Source organism: Girardinichthys multiradiatus, chromosome Y (genome assembly GCF_021462225.1).
Source record: "Girardinichthys multiradiatus isolate DD_20200921_A chromosome Y, DD_fGirMul_XY1, whole genome shotgun sequence".
Classification (NCBI taxonomy): Eukaryota; Metazoa; Chordata; class Actinopteri; order Cyprinodontiformes; family Goodeidae; genus Girardinichthys; species Girardinichthys multiradiatus.
The window spans coordinates 11,651,783-11,666,436 of record NC_061818.1 but is presented as its reverse complement, the minus strand read 5'-3'; the positions used below and the strand labels follow the sequence as shown (position 1 = coordinate 11,666,436).

Here is a 14,654-nt window from a genome sequence, read left to right as displayed (position 1 = left end):
ATACTTACAGGTAACTGTCGAGTTTTTTTTTATCCTCCCGCAGCTGTTTGACATTTTGGTTATTTTTGATCCAATGTTTTAATAGTTCTTAGTTTTCTTCCATGTCTTTCTGGGTTTTGTTTTTATTTTAAAGCATTTGAGATCATTTAAGTTTACCACCTTCTGAACTTCTTTGAATGTTTTCCTTTCTCAACTTATAATCAAAGTATGCTATTCTTCTGAACAATGTCTGGAACATTTTACATAGATATTCAGAGAGGAATGCATTTTAACACTTAGTCCTTCGATTAGGGCCAACTGTTCTTTTCACAGAATGAACAACTTCACTGAATAAACTTCACACTGCTACTATTTTACAAACACACCCATTTCATTATAATGATTTGCTTGAAGAGAATTAGCAGCATGCATGTCGTAACTGCTGGATCTGTTGGTTTTCTATTACTCCGCTTTCATCCACTGGTGAATTATTTCCCATGTAGAAACAAAATTTCTACCAAAAACAGCCATTAATCTGTTTAATTATGTTGGACTACTGTTATTTGTTTTTATAGTTGTATATGGAAAAATTAACCATCTATGTTCTATAAATATTATATGGTCTACATTAGTTTTGTTTCTCACTTACGTAAATGTAAATGTAAAAGGAGAGTTTGACACACTTATTTCACTCTTAAACACCAACAACTATAGCCAGTATAGAGTTACATCTAACATTACATAAATACATGTCTTATCATTCATTTGTTGATCGTATGGATTCCAACTAATATTTTCCTGTTATAGTTGCTCTGTTTAAGTAAAATACAGAAAAATATCAAATGACAAATAACAGAATAAAAAGAGAACTCTACAGAGTGAGTAGAAATGAGTGACAAATTTGGTGCTTCAATTAGGTTCTAGAAGAAACAGGTTTATGATGACTGAGATAAGCTCTGTGTCCTGTTTTCACCTTTCACCTGATTTTACTGTGGACAGACACCTATGATTGGCCGGTGCATTCACCTGAATTACTCTCCTTTTCTCTTAGATTAAGGAAAGTGAAAGCTGGACTGGGTCGAAGGAACAGAAAGGGATGGCGCAGGAGGAAAAGCCTGGTGTGAAGAGCAGCAGCTCTATAGTTCCTTGCTTTCTTTTTGTGGAGGTAAGCAGCATGATGCATGTCACATATCAGAATGGATGAAATCTTGACCAAATGCAGAGTATGAGATATCAAAGTGATAATTTGTATACTCCATCACTTGTTTCTGTGGTGATGTCCCTACAGCAGCCTTTTCCTAAGTGAAAATCTATGATTTTACACTCTGTTTGACCCTCCAGCACTCTCCCGTTTTAAAATTTTGTAGAATCTCCTGTGTGGTGAATATTTCAGAATCATGAAAGGAGTTCAGGACAGCTTGGCAAACGCTCGTGTCACTGCTGATTATCTTACTAGTGCATCACACAACCTACAGTGTTCCAACACCAGTGACATCTCAGGATGTGTAAATGGGTTGCGGTTGTTACACACAATGTTGAGAGCTATTCATCTTATATGCAAACCGAATGATTCATTCAGTCAGTTGTTGCATTTTGTGCATTGGGATTTAGATTCTTGTTATATGGTCAACCCCAAAAGTCTGTGTCTGTGGTAGATCGAGAGTGCACAGACTCATATGCTATTGCATCCCTCCTCTAAATTGTGCTCTTTGTTGTTTGTGAGAGCAGCTAGACAGATGATTCAAAGGGCAGAGGAAGTCCCTGAGCACTCTCTAAACTAGAACTGAGGTGGAAGAGGCTGAGCTTTAATCGAATAGGGCAGAACAGACGTTCTACTGGTCTTAATAAGCTAACCATCATCTGTGTAGCTGAGATGCATCATCCATTCAGAGCATACATGCAACAATCAAAGATTTGTAGCCAATTTTCCAGTCAGCAGTTTGGAAAATCGGATGAAGTTTTTTTTCAAGATCTGGAATTAGGCATTTTAAAATATGTTTTACTAGCCTTTCTCTATTTCTGATACATATACACTGCTCAAAAAAGTAAGCAAAAAAAAAACTTAAACAACACAATATAACTCCAAGTAAATCAAACTTCTGTGAAATCAAACTGTCCACTTAGGAAGCAACACTGATTGACAATCAATTTCACAGCTGTTGTTCAAATGAAATAGACAACAGGGGGAAATCTTTGGCGATTAGCAAGACACTCAATAAAGGAGTGGTTCTGCAGGTGGGGACCACAGACCACTTCTCAGTACCTATGCTTTCTGGCTGATGTTTTGGTCACTTTTGAATGTTGGTGGTGCTTTCACACTCGTGGTAGCATGAGACGGACTCTACAACCCACACAAGTGGCTCAGGTAGTGCAGCTCATCCAGGATGCCACATCAATACTATCTCTGGCAAGAAGGTTTGCTGTGTCTGTCAGCGTAGAGTCCAGAACCTGAAGGCGCTACCAGGAGACAGGCCAGTACACCAGGAGACGTGGAGGAGGCCGTAGGAGTGCAACAACCCAGCAGCAGGACCGCTACCTCAGCCTTTGTGCAAGGAGGAACAGGAGGAGCACTGCCAGAGCTCTGCAAAATGACCTCCAGCAGGCCACAAATGTGCATGTGTCTGCACAAACGGTTAGAAACTGACTCCATGAGGATGGTATGAGGGCCCGACGTCCACAAATGGTGGGTTGTGTTCACAGCCCAACAACGTGCAGTACGCTTGGAATTTACCAGAGAACACCAGGATTGGTAAATTCACCACTGGCATCCTGTGCTCTTCACAGATGAAAGCAGGTTCACACTGAGCACATGTGACAGAGTCTGGAGACACCGTGGAGAGCGATCTGCTGCCTGCAACATCCTTCAGCATGACCGGTTTGGCAGTGGGTCAGTAATGGTGTGGGGTGGCATTTCCTTGGAGGTGGCCCTCCATGTGCTCGCCAGAGGTAGCCTGACTGCCATTAGGTACCGAGATGAGATCCTCAGACCCCTTGTGAGACCATATGTTGGTGCGGTTGGCCCTGGGTTCCTCCTAATGCAGGACAATGCTAGACCTCATGTGGCTGCAGTGTGTCAGCAGTTCCTGCAAGATGAAGACATTGAAGCTATGGACTGACCCGCCCATTCTCCAGACCTGAATCTGATTGAGAACATCTGGGACATCATGTCTCGCTCCATCCACCAACTTCACGTTGCACCACAGACTGTCCAGGAGTTGGCGGATGCTTTAGTCCAGGTCCGGGAGGAGATCCCTCTGTCAGGCTTAGTATGGCGGAGGACCCCAGATTGCAGACGGACAGGAAGCATCGGTGGTGAGTAATATGATTTAATGAAACAAACTAACTACAGACTGTGAAGGCAAAAACAGTCATGAAAAGGCTTGGCATGAACAACAAGAACTGGCACCAAGCAAAGTGACATGATCCGAAATGTTTCTGCGAGGAATGAACAGAACAGAGGTGTATATATGGAGCAAGAACAAGGTGAAAAGAGGAGACTGATTTGCTTAGTGCAGGTGAACCAAATAAAGTTAATTAACAGAGCAAAACATAAATTCAAGGATACAAACTAATAGAAACATAACTAGAAAAACATGAAACTAAAGCATAATCAGATCCAAAAACTTAACTTGACAAAACATGAACTAGAAGACAAAAACTAAAGCATGACCAGGAAAATAATAAACAGAAGCATGATTCAAAACCTTAACTGTGAGAAACATATGAGGAAAAACCCGCAACCAAAAACCAAACCCCAAATCATAACACCCTCAGGAGACCATCCTCCGTCTCATCAGGAGCATGCCCAGGCGTTGTAGGGAGGTCATACAGACACGTGGAGGCCACACAATACTGAGCCTCATTTTGACTTGTTTTAAGGACATTACATCAAAGTTGGATCAGCCTGTAGAGTGTTTTTCCACTTTAATTTTGTGTGTGACTCCAAATCCAGGCCTCCATTGGTTAATACATTTGATTTCCATTGATGATTTTTGTGTGATTTTGTTGTCAGCACATTCAACTTTGTACCGAACAAAGTATTCAATGAGAATATTTCATTCATTCAGACCTGGTATGTGCTATTTGAGTGTTCCTTTTATTTTTTTGAGCAGTGTATATTAGAAACACAAGTGACATCTGTGGTGTGCCAGTGTTCATGATTATGGGGTCAGAAGTCAAGTTCCCCGATCCCGATGTTCTAAGTGCTGTTGGTAATTAGAACCATATTTTTTTTAGTTTCTGAACTAGTTTGTGAGGTATAACTGTGTTGATGGTGCTACTGAAGTCCACAAAGAGCATTCTGACAGGTGTTGGTTTGCTCCAAGTGGGTCAGGGCTGCGTGAAGTGCAGTGGAGATTGCATTCTCTGTAGATCTGTTTGCCCGGTATCTAAACTGTCTTTCCAGGTCTGTGGGAATGCTGTTCTTAATGTGTGCTAACACCATCCTCTCAAAGCACTTATGATGATGGGATGAAGCCAAATGGGCAGTGGTCATTGAGAGTAGTGATAGCAGAATTTTATGGCACAGGAACTATGGTGGTGGATTTGAGGCAGGTGGGAGCTGTGGAACTGTGGCATGCTGTAGGGAGAGATTCAAGATGTTTTTGAAAACCCCTGGCAAGTTGGTCAGTGCAGGCCTTAGCAGATGGCCTTTCACCTCATCTGGTCCAGCTGCTTAGCTACTGTTGATCTATCTTACAATGGATCCACCTGACGGCTCCTCTTCAGGGCGTTTTAGTTGTGCACTGCATTAGGCCTAGCCGAGGATGGAGAACAACATCTGAACTATACTAACAAAGACACTGGTAAAACTCTGAACCCCATACTGCACAGCATTAACATACGTTTAAGACAGCCCTAGGAAGGAGGAGTCACACCATCGAAACCACAGCTCTGCATGGTTCGAGGAGAAGCTTATGGTGCATTCCATTTCAAGTGGAACCCCCCCAAAAGACGGAATTACGAGTCGGAAACTCGGGGCAACATGACCATACCCGACTTCCGCATTCAAGATGGCTGCTACTTGCATCAATAGTAGAAAAACTTTCTGACTTTCACTGTTTTTAGCACAGCATATAGTACTTTCCAATGATGAGCTGTTTCAAAACTGTTTACATGCACGAAATACCGCATTGAACATTGTTTATTGTCACTGTTATTGTTGTAAGGCTGCTGTTACAGTTGCTAGCAATACGAACAAAAACAAGCAGGAGTCTGGAACACTATAACTCAGAGATGATGTAAACTCCAACTTCCAAGGCAAATGGAATGCAATTTTACCTTCCCAGATGCTTTAAAGAGTTACTTCCAGGGCGTCTTTCCTCATCCACTGCCATGCAACTTATCACCCTTTGCACATCCTGTCCTCCTTCCGACTTGAACGGTTCATGTTAGAGTCTGGGCAGAGAAAATTAGTGTAGCATTAAACAATTTAAATATTGTTTCTTTCATTGTGTTTTGCCTAGTTGGTGTCTGTTATATAATAAGCTAATACTAACGGCCACTGAGCCTGAGTACCAACAGGCCTGTAGTCTGACAAAAAATGTCATATTATAACTTTATTTATAAATGTTAAAAAAATTGTTAATCAATAATTGTAATTATTTATAGTTTCTAGTAGCCAAACCAGGGTTTGGTGCTTGTATTTCTATCCACATGCTGCAGAAGTCATTGTTTTAAAAGTGTTCCTCTCCTTGTTGCCTGTACGAGCCCTTGGTTTCTCTGATCCCCTTTACCAAGATATTCCAGGCAGTTCTGTGGTCCACAGCTAGTTTACTAAACTGCCGGTAAACAGCGTAGCCGGCTAGCCCTGTAGTCTCTGTGTCATAATGTTAATTAAACGACTGAGTATGGGCAGCAATCACAGAGGCAGAACAGCGGTTTAACAGGTTTATTGAGGCGCAACAGGGTTAAAACAGAACACTGACTAGATCTGTCGGAGGGTTCTGGGTAGGCACGGAAGAAGAGAGGTGAGACGTTATTGTTTGTTCAGATGAAGGTAATAGATTGCGCAGGACATGAGTGAGGTTAGCTCACTGTAGGCAGTGGACGACGGCTTGCTGGAGGTGGTAAGTTCTCCCACAGATGCTGAGTTAGGCAGGAGGAGAGGCACAGAGGTTCTTAGTACTGAATCTCTCTTTGTGTGAGCCTCTGAGTGGCAGTGCTTCAGAGCGAGCGGTATTGGAGGGTAGACAGGCAGGTGGGCAATAGTTTGGTGACAGGAGAGGAGGTGAGACTCACAACTGGATCAGCAGGAAGGAGTTCCAAGTAACTCGACTGTGCAGTACCTGAAGAACAGGCGCGTGGAATCCAGGACATGGTCACTAGAGGAATCCAATAATCTAGAGGAATCTGTAAAAGGCATGAACCGAGACTTGGGTAAAAGCAGGCTCATGAAACACAGGAGAACTGCAGACAACGGTCATGTTACCATGATGGCAGAGTTAACAATCTGACGCCTCCCTCCTGGTTCCTGCTCCTTAAGAAGCCCTCTTGATTGGACTCAACGTGTAAACCCTGCAGAGCTACACCTGCCAATCACACCCTGTAGGGAGAGTGAATAACAGCACAAACACAACCACCTGCACACACAAACAACCTCTGTGGGTATTAAACTCTGTTTCTATCCAGCCAAGTCTCTTAACAAGGAGAAAGAACATTTCTATTTTAAAGAACTTCTTATATCTCTGTCTGTCTTGATTTCCTAACACAGATCACTAGTAAGGCATGATCAAGCTGAAAAGGTCTGATTCTGGTCATAATTTCTCAGTGCATCTCTAATTGAAAGTTGCTCTGTAAGATTTGGGAAAAGCTGTTTGGATGCTTTAGTAACATATCTTAAGATATTTACTTGTATTTGCTCTTGCTTTGTCTCTGAGATGCTATTGCTTGAATGAACCCACTCATCCATCCATTTGTCCGTCCGTCCGTCCGTATTCACTGCACAACCACTGATGCGCACATTCATACAAAACGGCAAGTAAAGGTCTATTGAAACAGCATGCTTTTAGGAAACTGGAGTATCTGGAGAAAACCCACACGTTTATTTGGAATAAATGTCACACAGAAAGGTCACAGCCAAGATTACATGTTATTTCTAGATAATTTAAATTAGGAGTTCCAATCACTTCCATGGCCACAGGTGTATAAAACCAAGCACATGCAGACTGCTTCTACAAACATTAGTGAAAGAATGGGTCGCTCTCAGGAGCTCAGTGAATTCCAGCATGGTACTGTGATAGGATGCCACCTGTGCACCAAGTCCAGTCGTGAAATTTCCTCACTACTAAATATTCCACAGTCAACTGTCAGTGGTTATATTAGAAAGTGAAAGTGGTTGGGAGCAACAGCAATTCAGCCACAAAGTGGTAAGCCGCGTAAACTGATTGAGCAGAGGCAGCGGATGCTGAGGTGTATAGTGCGCAGAGGTAATTGACTTTCTGCAGAGTCAATCACTACAGACCTCCAAACTTCATGTGACCTTTAGATTATCACAAAACATTGTGTAGAAAGTTTCATGTAATGGGTTTCCACGGCGAAACAACTGCATCCAACATAGTGGTGTAAAGCAGTGGATTCTAAAGCAATGGGGGCGCGTTCTCTGGAGTGACGAATAGCTTTTCTCCATATGGCAATCTGATGGACGAGTCTGGATTTGGTGGTTTCCAGGAGAACGGTACTTGTCTGACTATATTGTGCCAAATGTAAAGTTTGGTGGAAAGATTATGTTGTGGGGATGGCCCCTTAGTTCCAGTGAAAGGAACTCTGAATCCTTCAGCATGCCAAGACATTTTGGACAATTCCATGCTCCCAACTTTGTGGGAACAGTTTGGAGATGGCCCCTTCCTTTTCCAACATGATTGCACACCAGTGTACAATGCCAGTCCCATAAAAACATGGATAAAAGAGTTTGGTGTGGATGAGCTTGACTGGCCTGCATAGCGTTGAGAAATCCCTGAGCATTCTTCAAACTAGAACTGAGGTGAAAATAGGTCATATTGAACCTTCTGAGTAAAGAGTGGAATGTCACTTAAGTTCATATACGAGTCAGCGCAGTCGAGCGAATACTTTTGGCAATATGGGGTATATCGAATATGTGTAAAAAACTTAACCAAACTCTGTAAATCAGTCAAAAACCAGAAAGTACAAACCCAGTCTGAAATAAAATGGTTTCGCAATGTTGGAAGGCTAAAGACCTTTTCGCTACCTCCTTTAATTAATATGTCGTATTTCTTTTTTTTAAATAAGCTGGTTGTTTGATTCAGATCTGAAAAATTAGAGAATAGTTGTCAACCTGAAAACATATTTTTTTATTTAATCCCATGTGTAATTGGAAGACTGAGGTGTGCACTGATAACAAGATGCCTCCTAGATGTCATAACGGACACATATGAATTGGTATTTGTGAATTTGTCAGCATGAGTCAATGGATTTTATTAGGATTTCTTGTGATAGCCCTGTGATGTACTGGGAACCTGTATAAGAGGCTAAAAAACACGAGACTAGTTACACACAGAGCCACAGCTACATACAATAGAGTGGTTTAGATCAAAGCATATTCATGTGTTAGAATGGCCTAGTCAAAGTACAGACCTAAATCCAGATGAAAATCTAGGGCAAATATTAAAACCAAATTTTGACAAACACTCTTACATCCAGTCTAAGGGAACTCGAGCTATTTAGAAAAGAATAATGGATGAAAAAAAAAAAAAAGGCAAGGCGGGTGAAGTGTCTTGACCAAAGACACAACGACTGAGACAGAGTTGCGGTTTAAACTGGCAACCCACCAATTACAGGACGAACTCTTACCACAGTCACCACAGTCGCCTATTTTAGTTGCACCACCCAGTTCCTCATATTAGCACCTGCCTTTGGAAATACTGGTTACGATGCACTCCAGCAGCTCTTTTCTTAGACCACTTTGCCAAATGCCTCCCACTCATCAGCGCTCAGGTCTCAGTCTTTTTACTCTACATAGATGTGTGTACAGTACATGTGTTTGCGAGACAGTTTTTCTGTCTGCTTGCAGTAGGTTTAAAAAACATTAACTATTGACCAACAAGGGCCAACGAAAGAACAGCAGCTGCTGAAGTCTATGATGTGGAACTGTAACAAAAAATGTTTCCTTTAAGGAAAATAACAGATTAATACCATTAATTGCATTTACTATCTAAACAGTATTTATTTGCCTAATTAGTTTAGTAGTGAAGCATAAGCAATTTATTATTAGGGGGACAGTGATACATTTCTGATAAAGTATAATTATTTTTTAAGGTAAATCCTTTTTTAAAATATTGCTTTTCCATTCAATTTTTATCTCTTACTTGTTTGATTGGATCAAAACAATAGCTGGGTTATTGTGTAATCCTTAATATGTATGTTTTTATGCTTGCACTATTCCCACGTGTTTTCATTGCGTCAAGTCAAAGTATATCCCGGGTTTTGGTGGGCTGCCTCATTACTTGAGCTGTTGTTAAGATCACAGCCAAGAGATTTACTGCCGCTTATCTATGTCAGATTTCATCAGAAGGAATATATTTTTTTACTTAGTATTTTCTTACAGAGATTATTTTCTAACCCCTGCATCTGGAACAATTCACAAGACAAATTGTTGAAAGTAAATCTTGCACTTATCTTCCCCTACAGCTGCTATAGTTGTTAAAGTGTGTTTGGTCAGATCCAGAAAAGAGGGCAACAGATGTTTAATTAGGTAGGTGACAAAGTAAGCTTTATAAGTTATTGAGTATTTTCTTTCAGGATGTGGGGGTTTGGATAGGGACTACTACAGGGATGGGTAGAGAGGGATGGCCTTTTTCTCTACATGTTATTGTATTCCTGTCACAGTATTGTGTGTCTTCTTTTCTTTTTATTGGCATAGGAAGACATGATGCCGTCGGAAAAAAGCAAATATCATAAACAGTTTGATCACAGCAGAAAGCAGGCTGCCACTGATCTTCCTTTGAAAAAGCTGAGAAATGTTGCTGCATGAGCACACCAGATCACACTGCAGGCACAGCTCGCACCACAGCTTGTGCCTGTCATGTATACCAGATATGTGCACAAATAAAGCAGTATCAGTGCAACTGCTACGCAAATGTCTCTTTCACCTACCCCTCACCTTGCAACCCGGTGCTTGAAAATTAAACTGTAACTGATGGCTTGTTCAACTTTAGGAATTTCTTCCTCTAATATCTATGCGACCGAATCACGGGGTCAATGGTCTGTGAGTGGATTTCTGGTAGCAAAGCTGAATTCATGGTTCAGTCAATTATGGAAAGTTGTTCAGATCCTGAAGCAGCAAAGGAGCCCTAGACCATCACATTATTAGCACCATGTTTGACTGTGATGTTTGTCTGCAATGCTGTGACAGTTTTACACACTTTGACACAAACCTGTCAAACAACTTTGTCTTCTAATTTTACAGAATACTATCCTAAACGTTTTGTTGATCATCTACATGTTTTTTTTGTGGCTAATTTAAACATCTTTTGTGTTCTTTTTGATCAATGTTGGTTTTTGCCTTTGAACTCTCCCATGAATGTCATTAGTAGCCAAGAATCTTTCTTATTTTGAAATCATAAACCTTAACTAAGCAGACAAGATCTGCAGTGCTTTAGATGTTTTTCTGTCTTTCATGGCCTCCTGAATGAGTTGTCAATGTGCTCTTAGAGTAATTTCAGTAGACCTGTGACTCCTGGGAAGATTCATTACTGTTCCATGTTTTCTCCATTTGTGCTTAATAGCTCTCACTGTGGATTAATAGATCCCTAAACCCTTTAGTATGGCCTTTTAACCCTTTCCAGCCAAATAGATGTCAACGAGGTCGTCTACCCTACTTCAAGTGGTCAGACGAGATCTGTTTAAGTAGTTTCTTAGTTCAGCAGATCTGGAATTGATCAGGCCTGGATGTGGCTACTGAAACTGAACTAAAAACGTAGTTACTCACAGTTCAGTCATGATTTAACAAGGGAGACAATTATATTTTCGTACAGAGCCAGGTTGGTTTGGATAGCTTTTTCTCTTATTAAATGAAATGATCAATTGAAAATTGCTCTTGGTGTTTACTTGGGTTATCTTTGTCTGATATTAAAATGTATTCGATCTGAAACAGACTAGCGCTGAATGCATGAGTGGAGCAGGAGTGGAGCTGAGTTGTTACTGGCCTGCAGCGAGTAAAGGTGTGACTCTGCTGATTAAACACGTCCCTCCACACTCTCAGTGAGTGCGAGGTGACAGGGATCCATAATGAGAAAGAAAGATACTGGCTCTTTTATTCAGCCCTGCACTCCTCATCAGCAGTTACCATGGAAACCAATCAGCCAGACTCTCTCTTTCTTCTGACTCCTTTCATCCTCTCTGCCCTAATCACAAGTCACAACCTTTTCCGTCAGTTCAACCTACACAGCCATCTTGTTCTAGTGGTCTGCTCTGTCATCTTCATTTTGCTGTGTCCTTACAATTTTTTTAGTGGGGCCCTCCCAGCATTTAATCTGGGATTTTAGCATATATTCCAGTTATTTACAGTCTCACCAACATTCTGCATCAAATTATATTCATGTATTTTAAACAGGAATCCACAGTCATCTTACTATGAGTATTTGTTTCAATTAAAAAAAGTTATGTTTGTATAATTTAACATACATAGAGGAGTTCTCATATGTATACACATCCTGTTTAATTGTCAGGCTTTTCTGATGTAAAAGGTGAGACCAAGATAAATAATTTAAAAAAAAATTTTTTTCCGGCACAATTCAACTGGAACCCGAACAAATGTGCAATTGCCTGGTTGCATAATAGTGCACACAGTAAAACTAAGATTTTCTTTAAGTAGCTTTTGATTCAGCTGCAGCATTCAGTCCTTTTTATGGTAGAGTAAACCTAAAGATTTTCTAGCAGGTTAAGTTCTGGACTTTGCTAGACCATTCCAAAATTATAGTTTTTGCAGTTAAGTCATTGTAAAGTTGGATTTGATGTATGCTTGGACTCACTCTGCAAAGTAAAAATAAAATGAATCTTCCTCTTTAGCAGACACCTGAAGGTTTCAGGCCAAAACTGACTGGTATTTAGAGCTGTTTATATCCTCATTGAATTGCCCTTCCATCTGAAAGAAACGTAACCCAAGCAAATGATGCTGCCACCTGAGATGTTCTTATAGTGATATATAATATTTGAGGTTTAGAGAGATGGGGTTGAGCTCGTCTCCAGATACAGGTCCTTCTCAAAATATTAGCATATTGTGATAAAGTTCATTATTTTCCATAATGTCATGATGAAAATTTAACATTCATATATTTTAGATTCATTGCACACTAACTGAAATATTTCAGGTCTTTTATTGTCTTAATACGGATGATTTTGGCATACAGCTCATGAAAACCCAAAATTCCTATCTCACAAAATTAGCATATAATTAAAAGGGTCTCTAAACGAGCTATGAACCTAATCATCTGAATCAACGAGTTAACTCTAAACACCTGCAAAAGATTCCTGAGACCTTTAAAACTCCCAGCCTGGTTCATCACTCAAAACCCCAATCATGGGTAAGACTGCCGACCTGACTGCTGTCCAGAAGGCCACTATTGACACCCTCAAGCAAGAGGGTAAGACACAGAAAGAAATTTCTGAACGAATAGGCTGTTCCCAGAGTGCTGTATCAAGGCAGCTCAGTGGGAAGTCTGTGGGAAGGAAAAAGTGTGGCAGAAAACGCTGCACAACGAGAAGAGGTGACCGGACCCTGAGGAAGATTGTGGAGAAGGGCCGATTCCAGACCTTGGGGACCTGCGGAAGCAGTGGACTGAGTCTGGAGTAGAAACATCCAGAACCACCGTGCACAGGCGTGTGCAGGAAATGGGCTACAGGTGCCGCATTCCCCAGACCTGGGCTACAGAGAAGCAGCACTGGACTGTTGCTCAGTGGTCCAAAGTACTTTTTTCGGATGAAAGCAAATTCTGCATGTCATTCGGAAATCAAGGTGCCAGAGTCTGGAGGAAGACTGGGGAGAAGGAAATGCCAAAATGCCAGAAGTCCAGTGTCAAGTACCCACAGTGAGTGATGGTCTGGGGTGCCGTGTCAGCTGCTGGTGTTGGTCCACTGTGTTTTATCAAGGGCAGGGTCAATGCAGCTAGCTATCAGGAGATTTTGGAGCACTTCATGCTTCCATCTGCTGAAAAGCTTTATGGAGATGAAGATTTCATTTTTCAGCACGACCTGGCACCTGCTCACAGTGCCAAAACCACTGGTAAATGGTTTACTGACCATGGTATCACTGTGCTCAATTGGCCTGCCAACTCTCCTGACCTGAACCCCATAGAGAATCTGTGGGATATTGTGAAGAGAACGTTGAGAGACTCAAGACCCAACACTCTGGATGAGCTAATGGCCGCTATCGAAGCATCCTGGGCCTCCATAAGACCTCAGCAGTGCCACAGGCTGATTGCCTCCATGCCACGCCGCATTGAAGCAGTCATTTCTGCTAAAGGATTCCCGACCAAGTATTGAGTGCATAACTGTACATGATTATTTGAAGGTTGACGTTTTTTGTATTAAAAACACTTTTATTTTATTGGTCGAATGAAATATGCTAATTTTGTGAGATAGGAATTTTGGGTTTTCATGAGCTGTATGCCAAAATCATCCGTATTAAGATAATAAATGACCTGAAATATTTCAGTTAGTGTGCAATGAATCTAAAATATATGAATATTAAATTTTCATCATTACATTATAGAAAATAATGAACTTTATCACAATATGCTAATTTTTTGAGAAGGACCTGTATATGGGAACTGCAGCAGCTACAGGAACCAGGACTTGTAGGAAACGTCTGCAACTCTTTCAATGTTGCTGTCAGTCTCTTGGTAGCCTCCTCTGACCAACTCGTTTCAAACTCGTCTTCTTATAAAGTTTGGAGAAATTACAAGTTTTTGCTTTGTCACTGTTCCATATTGTCTCAAATAACTTGTGGCAGCGTGACACGGTGCCATGACGTATACATGATGCTCTGGATTTTTTCAGTCTACTCAGCACTGGGGATTTAGAGTCTTTTAGTTTTTCTGCAAAACAATTCATTTTTAGTTGAATTGTACAATTGTAAGGCTGAGTCTGAGCTTGGCTGAGAACGCTCATTTCTTAATCTATCTCTCATGAATATAGCCGAGGGTTAGGATATAAATTGACCAGTCAATTGAAAGATTGGACATTTGGGCTTAGGTCTTTCCCATGATAGAGCCGCATTAAGAATCCCTCAGTCCATTTTTTCAGTTATTGTTCCATGATTTGTGAGTAATACAACAAGATGCTTGAACCATTTCACCTGAAGCAGAGACTCAGCAGTCACCCCCTCCACAGAATGACTTCGGAGGGTGCCCTGCCAACTCTGGAGAAAGGGCCTGGGTGATCCACCTGGGTCCAGCACCTGCAGGGAGCGAAAGCAAGAGTTGGGGCTTCTGTATGCCCATCCCTACTGTCATAATCTAGCATTTATCAGGCTTTTGAGAGATGGTCTCAGTCATCCCAGAATGGTAAAAAGATGTCCAACTGCGTTTCCTTTAAGTTTTTAGAGTCAATGTCATGATGGGTGAGGGTCTTTGTAGGACCAACATACAAACAGGAGTGTGGGAGCCAAAAGGTGAGTTGTATATTTAATGATAACATAACTTACAGCAAGGAACAGAGGC

At 41.2% G+C, this 14,654-nt stretch overlaps 1 protein-coding gene across 3 annotated transcripts in view; it reads left to right on the top strand.

Moving 5' to 3' along the window:
* The window catches only part of LOC124864083 (phospholipid phosphatase-related protein type 5-like), a 78,225-nt gene that overhangs the window by 14,715 nt on the left and 48,856 nt on the right, over positions 1-14,654 (top strand). For all 3 annotated transcript variants that reach the window (XM_047358706.1, XM_047358708.1, XM_047358707.1), the window contains exon 2: positions 1,031-1,144. In XM_047358706.1, the coding sequence (XP_047214662.1) occupies positions 1,076-1,144 (69 nt within the window). In that variant the 5' untranslated portion in view covers positions 1,031-1,075. The remainder of the gene's footprint in view (positions 1-1,030; positions 1,145-14,654) is intronic.